Source organism: Diospyros lotus, chromosome 7, assembly GCF_014633365.1.
Source record: "Diospyros lotus cultivar Yz01 chromosome 7, ASM1463336v1, whole genome shotgun sequence".
Taxonomy (NCBI): Eukaryota; Viridiplantae; Streptophyta; class Magnoliopsida; order Ericales; family Ebenaceae; genus Diospyros; species Diospyros lotus.
In genome coordinates, this window is record NC_068344.1 from 14963966 (window position 1) to 14987971 (window position 24006).

At 40.2% G+C, this 24006-nt stretch overlaps 2 protein-coding genes across 36 annotated transcripts in view; one reads left to right on the forward strand and one right to left on the reverse strand.

Moving 5' to 3' along the window:
* Positions 1–3147, forward strand: part of LOC127805893 (putative serine/threonine-protein kinase-like protein CCR3) — a 13896-nt gene extending 10749 nt beyond the window's left edge. Inside the window, exon 2 of the mRNA XM_052342722.1 lies at positions 471–3147. Within this exon, the coding sequence (XP_052198682.1) occupies positions 471–2660 (2190 nt within the window). The 3' untranslated portion in view covers positions 2661–3147. The remainder of the gene's footprint in view (positions 1–470) is intronic.
* LOC127805894 (protein EARLY FLOWERING 4-like) overlaps positions 1–23508 on the reverse strand; it is a 29516-nt gene extending 6008 nt beyond the window's left edge. For 4 of the 35 annotated variants that reach the window (XR_008024206.1, XR_008024208.1, XR_008024215.1 and 1 more), the window contains exons 1-4: positions 22808–23508; positions 22181–22292; positions 13121–13181; positions 12067–12200 (exon numbers count right to left, since the gene is read on the reverse strand). Coding sequence is in view for 7 of the 35 variants with exons in the window: in XM_052342730.1 (XP_052198690.1) it covers positions 22823–23278 (456 nt within the window). In the remaining 28 variants the exon portion in view is untranslated. The other 31 variants (XR_008024210.1, XR_008024212.1, XR_008024219.1 and 28 more) reach the window with 29 other exon arrangements.
* Positions 23509–24006: the final 498 nt, after the last annotated feature.

Sequence of the window (24006 nt, forward strand, 5' to 3'; positions counted from 1 at the left end):
GGGTAGCCCCTCCTATGGACAGGTGTCCTATCAGGGTGGTCGGTCAGGCTCCCACTTCACACACCTGCGGTGAAGATAGCATCCCCCCCACAACAAGTTCAGTTGAACAAAACAGAGCCCCTTCTCAAAAAAAAAAAAAAAAAATAAACTGATGAGAGAAGAAGATCAATAATATATAAATGTGCGTGCGTGTGAATGTATGGAAATCTTTGGTCTCTCTCTCTCTCTACCGTTTCCAATGAGGTGAAGGGCACCCAAACACAGCAGCAAAGCCATTCCGTTAGATGACGACGGTTGTAGTTACCGTCGCCGTCATCGCCCTATTCGCAGCCCTGTCTCCGCCGCTTCCAGTAGTCCATGGCTTCGGCGGCTCCGCCACCACCATCGCCGTCGCCTACCGCTCCGCCACCGTCTGCGGCGTCGTGGCGGGGCAGTGGACTCGGCGGATCCAATGCTGGCGGAATGGCCAGGTCATCGACATCCAGCCACAGGTCTCCTTCGACTACATCGCCGGCGGCCGGGACAACTTCTGCGCCTTGAGGTCCGGCGGCCTCATCCTCCTTTGCTGGGACTCCAACTTCGTCCCAAAAAGGGTATACAACAACAAGATGACGCCGTTGCGAGACCTCTCCATGGGTGACGACCAAATTTGCGCCATAACCAACGGGACTGGAAGCGCGCTCTGCTGGAGAATCTCGTCTCGGTCCCCAGATGGGTCCGACCATTTTCGGTCAATCTCATCTGGGTTAGGGTTTTCTTGCGGAGTTTTGACGAATACCCACAAGGTAGTATGTTGGGGAGGAAACAGAGCAATGGCGGATCAAATCCAATCTCTGTTTGTGAATGTGTCCATGTCAAGCATAATAGTCGGAGGCAGCCACGCTTGTGGGTTGACTCTAACTGGGTTGGTTGTGTGTAAAGGAAGCAATGAATCTGCCCAATTGGCTGTTCCATTCAATTCGGCGCCATTCGAGTACTCTGGACTTGCTCTTGGGGCCAATCACAGCTGTGCCATTCGCAGCTCAAACGGTTCTGTAGTTTGTTGGGGTGGCAATGGAGAGTTTTCCAGCAGTGCCACAGAAGGGATCTTCTTTGAATCTATTGTTGCAGGATTTAATTTTACCTGTGGATTGACTACAAGTAATCTTTCAGTGATTTGTTGGGGGCCCGGTTGGCCTGGTGGTTACAACGTTTCTTCACTTCCATTGCCAAAGATTCTTCCAGGGCCTTGTGTTCAATCTACATGCAGTGATTGTGGTATATACCCAGAGTCTCAATCTCTCTGTTCCGGGTCTGGTAATCTATGTAGACCATGTACTTCACCGGTTCCGGCGGCGCCACCAGCTTCGCCGCCGCCACTGGTGCCTCAACCAACTGTTACTCCGGCTCCGGCATCTCCATCTAAGGCTTTGAGCAAGGGCTTGTTGGCTTTTGGCATAGTGGGATCAGTTGGGGCCGTTTCATGCATCTGCACTATATTTTACTGCCTGTGGGCTGGGGGTTTTTGTGGGAACAAGAAGATTCACAATTCAGTTCAGCCGACTGTTACGGGGTCCAATTCAAATGCTGGGCAAGGATCATTTACTAGTCCCCTTTCGAGGTCATCCACCATCAGGCGACAAGGGTCTAGGGCAATGAGGCGCCAGAGAAGTGGAACCTCTTCCAAGCATGCAGACAGGGCCGAAGAGTTTTCATTCTCCGACCTGGCTGCAGCTACCAACAACTTCTCGGCGGAGAACAAGATTGGTGCTGGCAGTTTCGGTGTCGTGTACAGAGGCAAATTGTGGGATGGTCGCGAGGTTGCTATTAAAAGGGGAGAGACGGGTCATAAGACGAAGAAGTTCCAAGAGAAAGAGACTGCATTTGATTCAGAACTGGCGTTTCTGTCCAGACTACACCACAAGCACTTGGTTAGGCTTGTTGGGTATTGTGAAGATCGGGAAGAAAGGCTCTTGGTCTATGAATACATGAAGAATGGTGCACTTTATGATCATCTTCATGACAAGAACAATGTGGAGAAGCGCAGCAGTGTTGTAAATTCTTGGAAAATGAGGATCAAGATCTCCTTAGATGCTGCTCGTGGCATAGAATACCTCCACAACTACGCAGTTCCACCAATCATCCACCGAGACATCAAGTCGTCCAACATTCTGCTCGATGCAAATTGGACTGCTAGGGTATCTGATTTCGGATTGTCATTAATGGGTCCGGAGTCTGATAAGGATTACAGGCCAACAAAGGCAGCTGGGACAGTTGGGTATATTGATCCAGAGTACTATGGCCTGAACGTGCTAACATCCAAGAGTGATGTGTACGGCCTAGGAGTGGTATTGCTTGAGCTACTGACTGGAAAGAGGGCCATATTCAAGACAGGTGAAAATGGGGGAGCACCAATGAGTGTGGTGGATTATGCCGTGCCTGCAATTGTAGCCGGGGAAATAGGGAAGATTTTGGACCCCAGGGTGGGGCCGCCGGAGGTAAATGAGGCAGAGGCAGTGGAGCTTGTGGCATACACGGCTCTGCATTGTGTGAATTTGGAGGGAAAAGATAGGCCAACCATGACTGATATTGTTGCTAATTTGGAGAGGGCATTGGCTCTATGCAGTGACAGCCATGGTAGCATATCTAGTGGTTCAATAATCTCTATTGGTTCAGACTGAAATCATGCCCAACCCAAGAAACTAAAAAAAGGCAAAAAGAAAGACTGATTTTTTTTTTCCTCCCCTGTTTGGTTTTCTTGTGTTAGTTTGTTGGATGGTTTATTTGGATATACACGTATTTCGTTTTTGGAGAGAGTAGAGTAGAGTATAGAGGATCATCTTCTTCTAGGTTCTAACAGTAGCTGCAGCATAGGCATTTTAGAACACTGACATCCCTAGAATTTTGATTTTTATTATTGTTTGCAAGGCATCAATTATTCTTCCACCTATGAAGCCTGTGGTGTATAGACATTATTGGATTTGGATGCGATTCATCGTGTATCTGTGTAGTAAGCTTTCTCTTTCTTTCTTTCTTTGAACCTTGGCGGCAACTTCTCTACTCTCTTCCCCTTCCTTCCTGACAGCATACCTCAATTATGGAGGTTTCAATTTCATAGTGTGTGTATGTGTCTATTAATAATAATAAACTCATGCTTTTGTGAAGCTACGACGCAGACGTACGTGTCCAAAGTGTGACTGACTGACTATTCCAATAGATATGCAACTTTCTTTCAGGTTGACTGGTAAAACTCTGAATTAGTCTCTCCAATTAAGATTATTAATTGAAATGATAAACAAAACCTTTTGGATGATTCTAAGAATATTTTTAAAATTGCCTATGGTCTCTTTTTTATGTTACCCCCCCAACTAACTTCAAACGAAGGGGGCCGGGGATACAAATGGAGCTGATAGGTGCGTGATGTTTTTATTTTCACTTAACAATTCAATAGAAAAAAGGGGGTGAAAATTGTGATTTGTGAAAGAGAAAGTCAAGGGCGCAGTCAAGAGTCATAAAAGATGGGTGGTGGTGGTCCAACATAGAGTGCAGCAAGTAGTAGCATTGCATCACATATTTAAAGCGTACACGTTGGGGGGAGAGGCCATACATTAGGCCAATTTGACTTGGAAAATTCAATAAGAGGCAGTCAATTAAGACATGCCAAGGAACACAACACATGAAGGAAGAAAAGATAAAAGAGAGGTGTGGAATGGACTGGAAACTTTTTAACTATTAATTCTTAAACAACCCCCCTCCAAAATAATAATAATAATAATAAGCATAATACACACGAGGGAGGGTTTGAGTGTCCTCCTCTCCTCACTCACTGACCCTCATTGACATATATTCTATAATAATAATAATAATAATAATCAACTAAAAAGATTCCACCCTCCTCTTTAATTTGTATGCAGCAGCAGCAGCAGCAGCAGGAGGTAGTATTAGAAACAAAAGTCATTTAATAAAAACGGTGCCTCCCAACATAAATAGCAGCCATCAATTCAATTCAATTCAAGAGTTCACACCTTCTCTTTTACACTTTTTTTAACTCTTCTGAACATGTAATTAATTCTGTGGTGTGGTTTTATTATAATAAATTTAGCAAAAGCAGCTAATAGTAATAAATGGGAGGGAGGGGTGGCTGAGGTCGGTGTATTTATTTATCTTTATTGAAAAAGAGGTCAATTTAATAGTAAGAGAGATTCATAATAGAAGATGAACTCGATCGTACTACAAAAGATTTGATTTGAGCACACACCTTTCCCCTTTCCCCTAACCTAAACTAAAGCAGCTGACAACTTACTAATTTCTTTTATCTTAGAAACCCAGCTGTAAATGCCCCCCACCCCGCCCAAAAAAAATAAAAATAAATAAAACTAGTCAAAATAACATACATATATATATGCATGGCATTGTGAGACATAGCATCCCTCCCTCCCTCCCGATTTCATTGGATCATCACTGTTTGATACGTGCACATAAAAAGCACCGCCGGTACACACGATTATTATGCGCAGAGTAGATTAGATTATTATTATTATTGGTTTGTGACGATGGTTTTTGGGACCAACCATCACGTGCTATCTCTGCGACTGGACCTCGGGAACGGAACCTCGGACTTGGGGATGTCGGACCTCGGGTGTAGGACCTGCAAGACAATGGAGGGCCGGGGCTTGGATCCCCCGGGGTGGACTCCGATGCTCAAATCAGTAGAGTAAAGCAAGTAGTAGTAAATGAGAGAGCTGTAGAGCTTGTCTATACCTGGCGAGAGTCCTTGTCTTTTATAGGCGAAACCGTTTTGGGGTACCCGAGATGAGCGGGCACGACCCCCGAGAATCTTGGTCAAGTTGGAACGGGTCTTGCGGTTCGGCCCGGATTTCTCGGGCTCCGCTCCGGAGTGTTGACTTGCCACGTGTTGGTCTCTCAGGTGATCCGCGTGGCAGGTGAGACTATCAGTGCATAGGAGTATTCTAGTAATTTCAGTTGATGCCACATCAGTTTGGAGGAAGACAGGACAGGACAGGACAGCGCAAGTAAGTTTATATATATATATATATATATATGCAATGCAGTGTATATTATTTATTATTAATTGATCTTCTGGTTCTGGTGTTTGCGTTGTGTTTCGTAAGTAAATGTGATGGGAACTAAATAATAATGCAAATATAAATTAATAATATGAGAGCAGAGCAATATTTATTGAACCCTTACCCCCCTCCCTCATTGAATTGAATCAGCATTATTATTATTATTATTATAATACAACAACAAATACGCCACTCCACCAGCACCACCCAATTTCACATGACCTAGAAGAATAAGGAGGCGGAGGACATGAATCTTATGTTGCTCCAATTACATTTGACGTGTAATAATAATAATAATAAATCACTTTTTGGCAACCCACCACCATAACTGAAGCTCACTGAAACCGTTGCCAATAGGAACGCACATGGCCACCCCTTTTTATTCACTTCTTTTAGACTATATATATATATATATAATGGATACCAGTAGAACCTCATCTCGTGATAATGCAACATATATATATATATATATATTAAAAAAAAAGGAGGCTAATTAATTAATTAAACCACCCGATTCTTATGTCACGTGTCTCCTGGTATTGTATTGCTGACACCTTGGATACAATTTAATTGGGATCAGAATTGAATGAATACACTTTTTAACTTCTCTTCATTAATTATAATGAATCAAATTGCTTACCTTGGATACAATTTATTTACATATAATTTTTCTACTTCTTCGTCTTTTATTTAACTTATAGCACTTTTATCTTCTCTATTTTATGATTATTTTTTTTTTCTATTTTTCAGCTACCAAAAATATTATTATAAACACAAAATTTGTTAATTTATTGAATAGGTATAAATATCCCATAAAGATGGAGAGATATGGAGTTAAAAGTACACGTGTATGGGCGCAAGTATAAAAGAGAATTTTAGGGTGGGATAAAGAATATCAAATCAAGATTGGATCCAACTTCATTCCTATAGGCTAAAAACCCCATGACATGACAACCAAGTCCTTTTTAAGAGTAATTTGAGTAATGACCAACATCACAAAATAAACATGAAATTATGAGTTTGAATCTTTCTTATGCCTCTTAATTGACATTTACAATGATTTCCTTTCCTCCCATCCCATGTATCTAGATGAAAATTCCATGACAAAATTTTCAAATTTAAACTGCCCAGTTTTGAATATAGTCACCCACCAAATTTCTGCCTAATCTGACCCTTCTTAATTGACCTATTAAGCAAGCACTCTCTTAATAAAAAAAAAAAAAAAAACTGAAGTTGAGAATTATTCTCCCTCTTGAGTAGCAGCCCCAATTACGGAGTGTGCGGTGCAATTTGACCGGTCCGAATTATTTTCAGCACATCAAATCACTGGTGTGATTTTTTAATTAAATCAAATCGCAGTCTAATTTGGGTGAGGCCAAATCGCACCAAACCGCACCGCATTTACGGTCTGGTTTGGTGCAGTTTACCGCGGTTTAAAATGCTACTTAAAATTATTAAAAATGATATTTAAAAATGGTAAATAAAGATAAAATAGTGTAAAAAATAAATAGGAACGGGCTGCCGATTATTAGATTTGTATAATAATAATTTTTTTATAATTTTTTATTATTATTTTCTTGAACAGTTCCGTTTTAACACTGAACTGTCAATTGTCCAAACTACAAACCGTACGATTTAGACAGGATGCAAACTGTTTTCGACTGTAAAAAAAAAAAAAAAAAATCAACCGATTCAATTTGATTTGATTCGGCCTGACCGATTTCCGCAATACATCGATTTTTTTGAACACCCTTGCCCCAACCTTTCTTCCCCCTCTCTAATACACACACACACGCACACACAAGCAAGGATAGCAGCACACCCTTTTATATATATCACTCTTGCAAAATAATCAAAAAGTCCATATTGGGGCTTCACCTTTAAAATGAACTTTGGGTCGTCGTCGTCGTCCACAACCACAAATGGAAGGAAACCAATCCAAGATTAGATGACACACACTATTTTGGCAGGGATTTAGGATAAATTATTATGACTCTCTTCTCTAGCATCCATCCACATACCAAGTATTTCCTGACCTGATTAAACTTTTTCCAATACGGTAAAGGAATGCGAAATGCAGTGAAATTAAATGTACATTTCCGTTGCCCACTCTTCCATCACATTATTTACTAGATGGATCATTCTTCTTAATTTATGGCTACATTTACATTAGCATTGTCTCCATTAGTAGTCACCAGAACGGACTACTAGTACTAGTAGTAGTAGTAGTAGTAGTAGTAAAGTAAATAAATGTTGAACAGTAACATGACTGATTCCACACAAGTCAAGTCCTATTCTAAATAATCGCCGCGTTCACAAAGCACAATCTTTATAGCCGCAAAGCAGGCGAATATTTGTTGCACAAAGCTTAAACTATTGAGTTGGTAATACACACACACACATTATTATTATTTTCCAACTAAATCCAAACAAAAGTCAGACACACATTTCTTCTAATGATGATTAGGTTGGATTGGAGTAGAAAAATTCAAAATGCGAACTACACTTTCAAACCACCCCCTTCCAGAACACGAACATGCATTGCATAGTGTGTACGCCTAGAAAAAGACCCAAAATACTCCCTCTCTTTCTTTTTTTCTTTTCTTTCTTTCATCTTTTGGTCTTTGACGCTGCCAAGCTTATAGTTGACGATGGGAGGGAGTATTTCCATTCTAAAACTGTAACACCTAGCGACTGGCGTTCCTCAAAATAGAGTGAGACTATTTCTGAAAGCGGGCTACCTTCTGTCTCTGTTAACTCATCCCCTCCAATGAATCATTAGCGCACTTCGCAAAACTAGCAAAAGCTGGACCACACCAGTAATCTGTGAAATGATGCAGCTAGTTTACTGTGGTTGGTTGTAGGTTTTGAATGCATTCCTCAAAATTCGAAAACTACCAAGAGCTTACAGGGCTTCTTTTCCCCCCCGGGTAACAGAGGGACGGCAGGATGTTTCAAACTGTATGTGCAACGGAAAAAACCCATTAAAGGAAAGTTGGAGATTACTTTATGGTCACCCAATTTTTCCACCATTTCAGTTATAATGACAGAAAATTGGGAAAAAAACCAACATGTTATTTATCAACACCTAACCTTTTCTCTATCAATTGTTGCTGCTAATTCCAAAAGATGTACTTTTCGGTAGTTGTGGTAACCTCTTAGAACCTACTTTTAAACCGGCTTAGCATCTCATCATCTTATCGTGTTGCTTGATTCAGTCGGCTTTGGCTTTCATTTGGTGAGGACAGGCCGCACAATTGCCTAAATTAGAATAAAGCCATACATATTCTCAAAGATAAACAGAGGAACACTTAGAAGTCATATTACCAAAGGAAACAGTATCTCTTAAAGCCTTAACAGAGACCTGATCTCTTCACCAGATCATTCAAATTTGACTAATCATTCAATAGTTATACATATAAGAAACAAAGAAGGATCTTTCAATACCCCAAACAGACCTGTTTGTACAGGCTGGTGATTGAGACTGCAAATACCAGGAGTTGTATGAAGTCTCTATGAAGTATTTAGATCTCATATGGAGGACAAGCACATTCTGTGAACATTGCGAAGAATATGACTAAACGTCCAGAACAATTGAACAAAACAAATGACACAGCAACCTGAGGTGGTTCTCCTTCTGCTTCACCAATAAACAGATAGCAGTCAAGTGACCAAGTCCAAGAGGAACCTATCTCAAGTTATAAACTTCTTGCTCTGCTTCGTTGTATTTGAATTTGGTTAACATTTTGAAGTTCTTGATCATATCAAGCAAAAACCATTCTCACTCACTAGCATAAGGCCCAGAAATTTAGCAGTACTTGTGATTTTTCATTTTTATTTATTTATTTATTTATATTTTATTTATTATTATTATTATTATTTTTTTTTTTTTTTTGGGGGGGGGGGGGGGGGGCAGAACTATATGGCTCTGATAAATGAATCATCTATCTAGCTGTGGTAGTTCTCAACCACCTGGACGTATACTCATCTCTATTAAGAATATAATTCTTCCCACTAGAAAATAGGACGAGACCGAAATATATGAACACTGCCTGAGGCAACAAAAGTAACCGTGCTTCCTACAGCATATCTATCTTATTTGTCTATTAACAGGTTTGGCATTTGAAACTACCAAAATTTTAAAACTCTTATCCACAATCAAAGACAGGCAAGAAGACAAAGTAGACAAAATAGAAGTACCTCATTGGGTGTGTGTGTGTGTGTTGGACAAACAGATAAGCTCTTTTCCAGCTGCCATTCCCCTGATAACAGGAAATCACCAGACAGGCAATTCTTGCCATCAATGATATTAATACCCAAAATCCACAGCAATCAGTGCAATTGTTTATAAGGCCTCATTAATAAGTAAACCAAATATGGAATTGAGAAACCACTTGACAATGTCAAGTTCACAATTATACTTGTTGTTGCTTGACTAAAACAATAAATTTGTAAAGTGGGAGTGATAAGTGTGAGGCCCGACGAGTTCAAGGTGTTGTCTGTGTGTCAAGTGATCTCGAGAGTTCCAGGTTTGGATGCAAATGATTAGGAGACCTATAAGTCTAGGTGCAGACGATCAGGAGACCTATAAGTTTAGATGCAAATGATTAGGAGACCTGTGAGTCGATGCAGATGATTAGGAGACCTATAAGTCTAAGTGCAGAGAGTCTTATGGATGATCAGGTGCCTAGATGATTAGGTGTCTTGATGACTGAGTGCCCTGTTGAGAAAAACAACCTATTAAGGGCATGGGTGGGTGTCCTCACGCAAACTCTCCAATACTTAAGTTAGACTTGTGAAATGCTAGAGTGCAAGAATGAAGCCTAGGTCCTAAAATGAGCTTACCTGAGGGCGGAAATGGCTCCCCTATTTATAGTGGAGGGAGAGGAGGGACGTGTGGCAATCAACCCTCGTTTTTAAGGGTCATGACTCTAGGAGCAATAAAGGGACAATATTGTAATAGGATTATAATAGTTTATTATGAGATATTTTGCAAATTGTTAGGAGCACATGGGTGCTGTTAGGAATGTAGTTAGTAGCCAGCTATGCCTATAAAAGGGCTACTGGAAGAGGATGGGTTTATTATGTGAAATGAGATTGAATTCCCTTTCCTTCTAATTCTCTCTATCCCTCTCTCGGTTCTCTCTAATTCTCCCTCTCTTTCTACTATTTTCTCTCCCTTCTTCAATTCTATCATTCTAATTTCTCCCTTAATTTCAATCATGACCCTAGGTAACCCTAGGAATGTGACAAATGGTATCAAAGTCGATCATTCTCAACTGTGATTCCGACGAAAGCAGTTAGTTTGATCATTGTAAAATTGGTCACTAAAAGCAAATTCCAAAGGTAATTCTAGGCTATTGATAGGCAATTGTTTCCGATCTGATTCAGAAGATAGCAAAGATCGATAGTAACTCTCAACTTGGAATTGAACGTTAACAGAGTCGATAGTTCCTTAGCAGAGGACCTTCTTTAGGAGCACTTGTTACGGGTGGCTGAACTGATAGAATGTCGAAAATGGCCCCACGAGTTTGGAGCCTGGCGAGTGGAAGAGGAAGTGGCCACCTATGTCGAGGTAATGAAGGAGTATTGCCCATCCAAGGATTGCTAAGATAGGAAGGGGCAATACTCCTTGGTCTACACTAAATATGGCTTCTATCTTGCCCGCTCCTATTTGGAGGCACAACGCCCGGGGGAGACTTTTCCATAGTTGGTTCTTACCTCTAAGGTGGAGGATTTTGTGCCTCTTGATTGGTGCCAATATGATCTCGATCCTACGAGCCCTTCTTCTTATCTCAAGTCTTGGCTCATGGATGATTTGGAAAATTTGATGGGCTAGTGGGAGCCATACCCTTTCGACTTCGAAGGCGATGAAATGATTGATGCCCTTCAAGACTTGGGTGTCTCTGGAGAGGCAGCTCCTAAGGGCATTCCATGTAATGTGGGTACTGAGGAAAGTGAGATTTCAGTTGTATCTGTTGATGCTATTCTCGCTACTTTTGGCACTACTCAAGGGCCTTTGGCGTAGGCTTGTAGGATCCTCTCTTTTTTTCTTCACTCGAATTGTGTAATTTTCCTCTCATGAATAAAATTTGCATTCTTGCTTCTTTCTTTCTCTTTTGTTGAGTGATATTGTGTATGACTATCACTTTTTTCTAAATAACTGAGGATTTGTAGCAATAGCAAACCAAACCAACCTTCTTTGTAAATTTTCCCTCCAGGGGTCTTATTTTAATCTTGGGGTTTGCGTTTTTATGTCACAAGGTGGACTGGGCACTTTTGCTCTGTCACATGAGACTTAGGCCCATGGTGGTCTTTTGGTGATTTGGTGGCCTTTTACTATCGAGCCAAGCTGATTGGTTGGCTAGTGAGACAACTTTTGGTTCTGCAACTGTCGGGTTGCACAAGGTATGTTGCTTGGTAGGCTTTGTTTATCCCACCGTCAAGCCATGTAAAGTATGTTATTTACAAGATGATTGATGTTCCAATTCTTCATTGTTGGGTTGTTTGCGGGGCAATGGATATTACACTTTCTCATTGCCAGGCTACTTGCAGGGCAATAGATATTATGCTCCTTTGTTACTTGGTGAAGCAAGGTAAGTTGCTCACGTGGCAACAGATATTACACTTTCTTGTTGTCAGGCTAGTTGGGGGACAACGGATATTACGCTTCTTTGTTACCGGGTGAAGCAAGGTGAGTTGCTTGTGGGGCAACAGATCTTACACTTGCTCATTGTCAGGCTACTCACGGGACAACAGACTCTTATACTTCCTCGTTGTTAGGCTACTTGTGAGACAACGGGCTCTTACACCTCCTCATTGCCGGGCTACTTACAGGACAACGGGCTCTTACATGAGGAGAGGACTCATGGTCGACCTACCTCTCATCTTTTATTCTAGAAAATAAAATAGACAAATTACTATGAACACATAATAATGTAATGCATATGGGGCACAAGTATTTTTGCGTGGAACTTGCTCTTGAAGAGGAGGCACCCACCTGTCTTTGAGAGCGTGATGAGGAGGGTTGGTGAATAGCTCCTCTAGAGGGGCGAGTAGAATTCCCCCCTCTCCCAAGTCTCTAGGCGTCTTCCTCACATCGTCATCGGTTCATTTCCCGAAGCATATCCATCCCTGCAGAACAAGAGAAGCAAGTTAGATGATAAAGATACTAAGCGAGAAGAAAATCCCAATAGCAAAGGAGATCTACCCTTAGGAAAAGATTCCTCTTTAAGGAATGGTGAAGGTGTGTGATGATGGCCATGGAGAACCCTTTTCACCCTTCCCCCTTGCTTCCTCATCATTCTTATCGCCTGGTCCGCGACTGAGAATGCAAGGGGAGAGGGCTGATTAGTAGGCCTAATAAAACCCCCTAACCTACATCCCTAATGTTCTCTATGAAGAGTAGACTCACTAAATCATCAGGTCTTTGGGCCATCAACTTATTTTTGGCGTTTCGATAAGCCGCTTGGATGTGCCTAGGGGGAGGGAATGCCTCCTCATAGTTGTGGTCGTAGCACCAATGTCGTGGAGCATCCTAGCTAGGTGGCAGATCAACCACAAACCACCATGTCTTGAACCGATTGACCTTATTGAGGAGATCCACAAATAGTTCAAGCCCCGACACCTTTTGAAGTGTGAAAACTCGCCTTTGCTTACTAGCCTTCCTTGGTAAAAGCAACTTAGAAGGTGAAGCGACAAAACCACCTCCCTCTAATGGTAAAGGATCCTGAAACCCACTAGTTGGGTTTAGCCATTGGGATGGAGTTGCAATAGTGATGCAACCACTTCATAATTAAGTCGGGCATCGAAAATCGAAGCCCCGCTTTGAAGGAAGCATATTGAATCCCTAGACTGCCCTCGTCCACCTGGGAAAGATCAGGCTCATCTAACTTGGGATACCTAACGCTATATCCTGAGGGGATTGCCTCCCGCGCCTTATCAAAGTCCCTCATATGGAGCCTGGAACTAGTATTCTCGGGAATTTGAGCGGGGGGGTGTAAGGAGGCCTAGCATTCTTTCTTCTTAACATAATGAATGCACGAAGAAATTACCTTAAGGCGAGGTTGCAATTAAGGAGTGTGCGAGTGCTATGACGACGTGCCGGGAAAATCTCTGCAAAAAATCACAAAGGAAATATCAGACACAAAGGAATTAACAAATTGTGATGGATAAATAGGAGCATTTGAGTAAAAAGGGTCATGAGGAGACCAAAAAGGGTCATGAGGAGACCAAAAGCGCCGCAAGAATCAAGATAAAAAGATTAGCAACTACAAGCACAAGGAGATGAGGAAAATAAACAAGGGTGGCCGAGTGGGTGTTAGCCCACTCGGTTATTTATAGCCAAGCTACTTATGACCAAGTAGGTTGGCACCCACTCGGTCATAAGTCAAGACAAGTCTCTAAACACGGTCTTCAACACAAAGAGAAATTCTGTAGCCTTCAAAGAAGACTAGTTAAAGAAGAAGACCATGACTGAGTGTGTTAATACCCACTCGATCATGAACCTTGTAGCCTTTTGGTCGAGATGTTTCTCGTCTTTCAAGGAAAAGCATTGTGGTCTTTGAGAACCATTCAAAGGAAGGACATCCCAATCTTCAAAGTTATTCAACCAAGGAGAGAAAGAACTCGGTCAAAAGAAGAGACCATAATCAAGTGGGTTAATACCCACTTGGTCATGAAAGAACTACGAGGCCACTCAGTCATAGCGGTCACTTAGACAAGAGGTAAAACCACGTGATAATACAACAGTGAATGAACAACTTGCAAATGATTAGGTGGCGTGAAAATGATCAAGTGGCATTAAAATGATCGGATGGCATAAAAATGATCATTTTCATCTGATCATTTTCATGCCACCTGATCAGATGGTGTGGAAATGACTAGCTTGAAGGATTTCAGAGGATAGAGTGAAATTGAAGCCAAGTCCTCTTATTTATAGTGGTCCTAAGAAGCTGAAAAATACGGGAGCTCGTGCCAAATATAGAATGCCCAAGAATGCGATGTACTGAAAGACCCAGAAAAATTTACAGAGCAGTGGAATAATTTGTAGAGTGGCTTCCCAAAATTCGCAGGGCAAGATACTCTTCTTCTTGAGACTCTTGACCGAAAGAGTAGGGAGCAATTATTATGCCCTACAAACAGCTTAGATACGTGAAGACCCAAGTAACAAATTGGGTCAAACATCATGGGCCAAAACTCCGAAGATCCAAGACCAAATTGGGCCAAAAGCCAAAGGAAGCCAAGGACTTAGCCATGACTGAGTGGAAGCAACCCCACTCGATCATGATCGGGTAGAAATAAGGTCACTCGGTCATGAGTGGCCTTGCCTTCTCAAGTGCACAAGATGAAGGAATTTACAAAACATAAGCACAACGGAAAATAAAAAAATTTAACCATAAAAATTCCTTTAGGATCTCTCCAAGGGAATAGATTACGGAAAAATGACAAATGAATACCTCTTGACGTATCCAAACCTGAGAAGCAGTAATCACCAAGCTATTCAAGTGCCCAACCTCTAATAATATCCACACGAGCTTGCAATCCAAGAACCTAGAATGGGGTAGCTTCCCTGAGGACGAGAGAGTGCTAGCTCAAGAGGGCGACGTGAGAGCTTTCTCACATGCACATCACACGACATGAATGTCTGAGAGACACACCGAAAAAAAACCACATAGGGGTTATTTATAACCCTTAGGCACAAAACCCTAATTGAGGTTTGGGACGCATGGTATTTTAAGCCCATGTTTTAAACACTTTAAAACATAGTATTGTGCCTTTGTTTTCATTCTCGTTTTGGGCTTTATGTTTTACACACTTTAAAACATCCCATTTGGGCCTTAGATTTAAACACTTTAAAACAACCCATTAAGCTCCTTGGCTCACCCAATGTCCTTAGGTTAGTTTCATAAATAAGCCCATAGCTTAATTAAGTAACAATCCACCAAGACCCAAGCCCTTAAATTGGGTAGCCTAGTCTAACTTTGATTTCAGGTGAATTATGACAAACTTAATTAAAATACTAATTTATTATAAGTTCTAAAATATTAACTATTAATATTTAAGAACTTTAGCTTCTCATTAGGATTCCCCAATCCTAATCGAGCCCGCCATTACCTTGTGTTTGCAAACCTTTATTACATGTGACCCATTAGGCTTCTATATATGTTGGCCATGACTTTATCGAATAAAGCCATAAACCATGAACGGAGTCTAGCAACCCATCATGGCCCCCAATTGGTAGAAGGATCAATTTATGATCATTACCTTTCAATAATGGTCTTCTCATGTAATTCAATCCCAGGTTTAAAGTGTCTCAATCAAGTGGGGACATAAATTGTATGTCAATCCCTATTCAGTGCTTAATTATAATCTTTTTTTGGTCTCCCGAAAGAATGACTTCCTTTGGATTATCATCTAGTTATGGCCATAAACTTCAAGTCATCTTTCACCAAAGGGCCCACAAGACATCTCCCCAAATTAGGGGTTGATGAATCTTGTTTTAACTCACACACAGCCTTTACATGCTTCATGGCATACCCATCAGTGCTGTACTCACCCCTCTTATTGAGACGCTTCCTTAACAGTTTCAAAGCATATGAATACACATGCAAGACACAATGGTGACCTCAAGTCGAAGGATCACTTGCACAACCACCACTAGAGGTTTACTTAGACACTCTTCAAAGATCCATAAGGAATCCTTTTGGTCGGGTCACAGTCTAGTGAACTTGTACTCACCAATAATGTAGCGACCCCACTCTCGGAGACCCCATAAGCGAGGAATTCAGGAGGGAGCGCTAAAAGAATGGAAACATAAATGAGAACCCTATTAAGGACATTCAACTCTTTAATAATACATATTAGAAACTCACAACCATTTCTCCTCTATATACTATCTTTGACATTCAAAATAAAATACATAACATTATTTACCACACACTGGGCCTTAAACAGAGGGTATAGTCGACCTAGGTCACAAAAGATTAGCGAGCCTCTCCAAAAAGACAAGACCACACCCCAAGGTCTTTTGTTATGGTCAGCTCTGTACACTGCTACCCCAACGATTAAACCCCTCATGGGCCATCCCTGTCCTTACCCTTGTCAATATCTGGAATGGTGAGAAACAAATATGAGTCATAAGACCCAGCAAGTATATATAGAAGAAAAGAACAACAAAGTTGGAAGTTGATTTACTCAAGAACTGAACCTTATTCAATTTAAGTCATGCTCAATGCAACATGCCATACCATGAATTACATTGTCAAATCAACAATATAAATGCAAAAATACACACATATGATCCTTGGGGCCCACATAAGGTACACAATCAATGGCACCCAAGGTCCTGCATACAAACCTACAACTGCCATCAACTAGCTAGCACCTCTAAAAATCACGAGTCGAAGCACTCACATTAGAACCACCAGCATCGTAACCCCCGCAACACCATAACAAAACATGAGCTGAAGCTCTCAATACAATCTCGAGCTAATGCTCGTATAAGATCAACATAACATAGCGAGCCAAGCTCACGAGTACTCTGCGGATGAATCCACTGCGCGCATAAGTAACCATGCAATGCAACACATAGAAAATGCAATGGTTCTTGCAGCATAAATGTGATGGCAAGGACCCTATAAGCCAGGCATCAGGCTATGCTATGCCCACGTAGTAATTCACACATGAGAAATGCTCTACATGCATATGCTCATCTATCATACATGAGTCAACACTCAATAGGCTAACTGTGTCATATCAATACTCACACTCCCAACAAATACAAAACATGACCCCCAATGAATGCAACCCGAACCCCAACACCACAACATATATGTGTCACAGCATGTAAAACTTAACACATGAAAATGTGCACATTAATTAAATGCAATCCATTTCACAACTCCGAACAGCTCTAATATTAACTCGATGATAAGCCCAAACATGCATATCTATTCCCCAAAAGCATCTATCCAAGAGGTGAATTTGAGAAGAATACTTAGAAAACAACTTGTCTTTTATAGAAGAACATAGGCATAATCAATCAACAGCCTCCCATAATCGGTCGACAGTTTCAAGATTTTAGGCTAATTGGTCAACAACTTCTTGGCATTTGTCGACCGACAGAATGCCATGCCACCCGAGATTTCACCTCAACATGCAAGTTCCTCCAAAAATACTTGCATGATCTACACCCTAACAAAAACCACACAATTCCCAAAGGATTATAGGGTAGAACAAACCTATTTTGAGTCCCAAAGCACTACCACAAGAATAAACAAAGACCATAAGAGATTTACAATCCTTTCTACATAGATGCTTTTCGAGAACTTTTCTCCAAAAATAGGAGGTTTTGGTGATTTAACCACATGGAATCTTTGCTTCAAGAGTTAAGGAGCTCAAAGAAAGATTAGATCTTGCCTCTTAAAAGAAAAAGAGGAAGAGGAACTTGCATATAGAGCAAAAGGGAGAGATCTTGTGTGAAATGAAAGGAACAAGAGGGTCTTGCATCTATAACCACAAGAGAAGATGGACTTGCCTCATACACAAAAAGAAGAGGAAGTAGAACTTGCCTTATTAAGCTTCACCCTTGATCTAAGCTTGAGAAAAGCTCCAACAAGAATCCAATCTTCACCAACCTAGAAGAAACTATCCAAGAGAAGGAAGAAGGTGATGGAAAATCAGCCTCTTCTCCCCAAAATCCTTCTTGAAGCACCAACAACCAAAGGAGAAAGAGAGAAGAAGAAAAAGAAAAGAGAAGAGAACTCACCGGCTCTCAGCCTTCTCCCAACTTCTATAAGCTTCCACCAACTTCTCCCCCTCATCCCTCTTGAATTTATAAGCCAAATGACCAGGAAAATCGTGTCCAACCACAATTAATCGACAATTTCGAAGATATCTGTCGACTACTAAAAGCCACCATTTACAATCTATCGACAGACCCGCTCCAATCTGTCGATAGATCCCTTCTTTCCTCAACAATCTGTCGATAGATCACTCCCATCTGTCGACAGATTCCTCCATTTCCTTTCAATCTATCGACAGATCACTCCCACTATCGAGAGACAGAATCCTTCCCACCAATCTGTCGATAGCCTTCCCTTCATTTGTCGATTGACCAATCCCAATTTCCTCCAACATCCTTAGCAACCTATCTCCCAACACCTATAACTAGGACCCCTTGATATCCAACATCTTTACTTCCTTCTTTGCCTTCGATTACTCCATATCTTGCTCCTTTATAATTCCCTTTTGCTTGGCTTTTCTATCTTTCTTTCCACCTCAACTTAGAACTTCCAACATCAAGATTAACTACTCAAATCCTCAAACTCCACATGCGATCCTCCTCCTAGCCCACAAATAACTAGCGAGCCACAATTAAATCAATATAGAAGCAATTGACTTATTCCCTTTCATTATTCTTTTTTCCAAAATTCTGGGTTATTACAAACAAGCACCTGTGTACTAACTTAGGCATCCAATGCCCATAGTCCATAAGATCAACTGCCACATTCCTAAGGTGACGGCATAGTACACACCGATCTCTTTGCGTCATTGATGTCCCATCTCAATGACACTTTTGAACAGGGACATTGTAAGGTATACTCTTAAGTGTATCAAGGACCTTACAATTGAAGCCACACCTCAATTCCTTTCTACACAGAGTAAACTTAGGGACTTTGTCCTTAGGCATGTTGTATTTAAGTAATTGCTGAATGAATAAATAAATACAAAAGACAAAGCTTGTCAATAAATAACATGAACATGAAACAACTAGATATATTACTCAACAAACATATCACATCTTAATGTATCAAGTACAATTTAGTTGTTAAGCTGTAGGGCATACACTAACACAAGAAACTAATTTTCAAAGAGGATTTTCCAAGCAACAAGCTACCAAAACAAACAAAAGTAGGGAGAACGATCAAAAGAGCCACAAAACCGAGCAGAAGGACCTCCACTTGGCCATGATTGAGTGGCATGAACTCCACTTGGTCATGACCGAGTGGAGTGCATGCCACTCAATCAATTTCTTCATATTCTCGACCGCTTTTATCTACAAGCCCGCCATATGGTTTGCCACCCCCAAGAGCCTCTCTCATAGCCGAGAGGCCCTCTCGGAGCGTCCCTTAGGCCAAACATAGGAGCCTCTCTCCAAGACCCTCCTTAGGGCCCATAGGAATATTCCAAGAATCCTCAAAAGATGCCATCCTAACAACGCGAGTTGATTGCCACGTGTCCCTCCTCTCCCTCTATAAATAGGGGAGCCATCTCCTTTCTCAGGTAAGCTCACTTCAGTACTCGGACTTCATTTTTACGCTCTTAACATTTCACAAGTCTAACTTAAGAATCAAAGAGTGTGCGAGGACACCCACCTACACCCTTAACCGGTTATTCTTCTCAGTAGGGAACTTGCTCATCAGGGCACTTGATCATCAGAGCACTTGATTCTCAAGGCACTCGATCATCAGAGCACCTGATCATCAGGGCATTCGGTCATCAAGGCACCTGATCATCCATAAGACTCTCAAGACTCTTGCACTTAAGACTTACAAGTCTCTTGATCATCTGCATCTAGACTTACAGGTCTCCTGATCATTTGCATCTAGACCTAGAACTCTCGAGATCACTTGACACACAAACAACACCTTGAACTTGTCGGGCCTCACACTTCTCACTCCCACTTCACAAATTTATTGTTGTAGTCAGGCAACAACAATACTAAATATAGCCAAATTTTTTATCAAAAAAAATATAACCAAATTCAGATTAAATAACAGCAGCTTGGACTGCAAAGATGATGCTGAGAAGAGAAATTCTCTCTCTCTCTCTCTCTCACACACACACACATGCACGCACGCACGAGCACAAGCAGCCTTAATACTGTCTTTTTCTATTATCATATTTTGCAGGCTTTATTCCATAATAAGACATTATCCAGAGTCATTCTCTACTGGTCAAGGTTCCTCAGAGGGTTTGGGTGTTGAACAAAAATAATTGAGATTAAAAAAAAAGGATGAAAAACAAACCTTAAAAAGTTTTGGTTGTTGATCTTCTAAGTTATCATTAGCTACATCACCAGTAAAGTTACTAACCAGAATATGATTCCAATCTAAAAACTCTAAACCCCTTGGTGGTGGTGGTGGTAGTGTGGGCGGTGGGGGAGGGGGATCTGAAAACATTACCTACATAACTGATCCCCCAGCCTCAACTTTCTCTCTTTTTACTATTCTCTTATCCTACCATCTTCATACCCCACAAATCACAACGGTGGCCATTAAGCTGTCCTGCTAATTGAAGGACTATGGTTGCAATCTTAAAGCAAGAGACATGTGGTTAACTTTTTAGAGATGTTCTCTATGCAAACACAAAAAGCTATAGGTACAGGAAGAAGTGAGTACTGTTGGGCTCAAAATAAATCAGAAATTTCTATCTTCTAATTTTAAAGCTACTTAAATTTGATGGCAAAGAAAATTTTCTAGCCCTTTCCATGAATAGAAGATAGAAATCTCATTTTTTTCTTTTTCTGAATCTCATTTAATTTCAAGTACATCTAGAGATACAAGCAACACCCTATGATAGTATCAAATAACATACACCATATTCACATTTTTACAAGATATTAATGTAACAGTTAATTACCAAAAAATTCTCAAACTTTGTCTAGTGTATCAATTCTAAAACAAACTTTAACACGTATCAATTTTACATTTAAACTTTCAGTTTTGTATCGATTCTACAACACCATTGAAACTTAAAAAATTAATATTCCTTTGATGTATTAATTATTGATTTTCTTCCCATTTTTCAAACTTAACCATGCACACATAATGATATACTCTAATTATGTGCATCATCAAGTTTGAAAAATTTGAAGAAAAATCAATAATTAATACATAAAAATAGTATTAGTTATTTATGTTTTAACAGTGTTGTAGAATTGATACAAAATTGGAAGTTCAAATGTAAAATTGATAAGTTTTAATGTTTGTTATAGAATTAATGGACTAGATAAAATTTGGTAAGTTTCTAGTAATTAACCCTTAATGTAATCATTCAAACTTTTGGCTATATATTCCAAGATCCTAACATTAAGAGTTCGAGGAGGTTTGACACCTAACTATATACCCACATGGGCATACCAACCTCTTATTGAGTCCCAGGAAACAATAGATGAAGAATAACTAAAGGAGTAATCTATCTCTCAAGGACCATCATTTAGAATGCAGGAAGCAACTGTCCTGCTGCTGCATAAAAAATGGGCCATTTTGAGGAAATACTCATTGTATGATAAATTTTAATCTATGCTCTTGTTCAATATATCTCTTGTAATTATAATTGACCTTTCTCAAAGCACAAATGAGGGAGCCACATGCATTAGGTTCACCTTTATGGGTGCTTCGTGATAATCAGGTTCTTCATATTTTCAGTGGAACAGCAAAACAGGAAGTATCTAGCACCCAACAGCTGGACTAGTTTATAATCAATCAATTATGCATAGGAGAGACTTGAAAGGTTCACAGAATAAATATTCCTTATTCCAACTCCTCAGTGGCAAGAATCTTTGAAGGCAGGATCTAGAGCTGCAATTTTGAGGCACACATTTATTCAAAATGCTTACAAAATACTTATACACTATTGTTTTCAATATGTTCCTATAAGGAGATAGATGCAAACTCATGAAATTATAAATGACAAATGACCAACCCTATAATAACAACTAATATTATTGCAGAAAAACAATTAGTTTCTTCTAACTGCAAAAGAGATTAGAAGAAAGAAAAATTATAGTAAACATAGCGCAAAAAACAGTTACAGGAAAACAGTTAGTTTCTTCTAAGTTCTTGTGCAATTAGAAGAAAGAAAAAAAATACTGCAAAACACATAGCAAAAACAGCTATAGAAAAACAATTAGTTTCTTTTAAATTGAAAAAGAAATTAGAAGAGAAAGAAAAAAATAGTATAGCACACAATGAAAACATTTGTTTCTTAGCAAGAAATTAGAAGAAAAAAAAGAGTAGAGCACATAGCGAAAAATAATTACAACAAAGAATTATTTTCTTCTAAATTGCAAAAGAAATTAGAAGAAAGAGAGAAAAATGAAGTAGAACCTAGACGTGAGTAGTTCTTCAGCAAGTGAACATCATCACTGCCAAAAGATCCCATCGGCGAGTAGGAGATCCAGTAGACCTCCAGCTTACACCGTTTGGTTTGCCTCTCACCCTGATATACAAGAGTATGCAACCAAATCAACAAAAAATAAGATCTAAGATGACAAATGGACAAGAAATAGGGTTTTAATACACTTATATATACAAGGCATGCACCTCAGTGCACCTGGCACCTTAGACTGCTATGATTTAGAGGCAATAATCCTAACTAGATTAGGTATCTAATACCTATCATTATCACTTATTCACCATCAAATTTGGCTTAATCTTAGATACTCTACCTCATCAAACAGAATTTGAGGACTTACCAGAATGCTTATAAACTACAAAAGCATAACGAAGGCAGGTAATAAGCATCAAAATTCACAACAGAGTTCTTATAACACCCACCATATCTAACAATTTATAAAAGCCACTGACAAATTAAGCCCTAGAACTAATCACACTTTACAGGAACAGACGAAGGAGAACACAGTCAATTACACAAACGCCATTAACTTGAAACTGATTACTATTGCCAACATCAAATAACTCAAAGAAACAAAACAAAGAGGGGACTGAATTTACTGGAAATCAATATAGTCAAGCCTGCGGGGACGAGTCCTTCTCAGCGTTACGGCTGTTCGCATCAACCGCTGCGTTTCGCTGATGGAACACGGAAGAGAAACTAGTAGAAAGGTCGGAGTAGAGAGATACGATCTTGGAGATGTTGCCGTTGATCTCCTGAATTAGGGCGACGTTCTGGACCAAATTTTCGTGAATCTTGGACTGGTGGTTCTCGTTAACCTGCTGAATCAATACGCGGTTCCGATCCAGAACCGACTGCACCTGGAGGAAGTTATCGGTGAAGGAGCTCCAGACCTCGGAGTCGCCCAACTCCTCCGCGAAGCCTGCTCCGCCGACCTCGTCTTCCTGCTCGTTTGAGCCGTTGGAACAGAAGTCTCCTGGGACGGTGGTGGCGGTGGTAGTGGAATTGATTTTGGTTAGGGTTCGAGGGGGGGGATGGCGGTGATTGTGGCGGCGGGTGGGGCCGTCCATGCTCGAGCTCGATTCTTCAGCTGCTGCGGATTAGGAACCAAACAGAGGGAGGAAGTGTCAATCTGTCGATCATAATTATGAAACGACGAAGAAATCTGTCCATCCAGTTTTAATCAGGCAGATTCTTCTTCTGCTCTCAGACAGCAGATAATCGCAAACTTGATGAACTCGTGCGACACCCGCTCTCTCTCACGCGATCCACGGGACCGTTGCCAACAACACCAACCAACCGACTGCTTACCAATGGTGGTTTATATTAACCTATAAATATATATATATATATATTTGTATTTTTTTGGCCTAGTGTCAAAGTCTATGTTGTACGAAACACCTCATAGGAACTGTTTTCTCATTTCTAAAATATTTCCGAAATATTTCATATTCTCGTTTCGGACCCTATTTAGGCTTATTTTTTAAAAAAAATATCTTTTTTTACGTTTCTGTTTCCTATCGAAAACGTTTCCTATTTCTATTTCCGTACAACATAAGAGGTTAAAGTAATTCTATATTATTTATATTACAATCCACATTTTTTCTCTTATTTTTATCTTTTAATAAAGAATCATATATTTATATGCGTAATCTTATATTATGATCTGATTATTTTACTTAAAAATTAATTAAAATTTATTATAACTAAATAAAAAATCTAAATTATAAAAATTTTATTTTATTGAGATAATCGCTTGATTTCAATACTTTTCGAAACACAAAATTTAAATCAAATT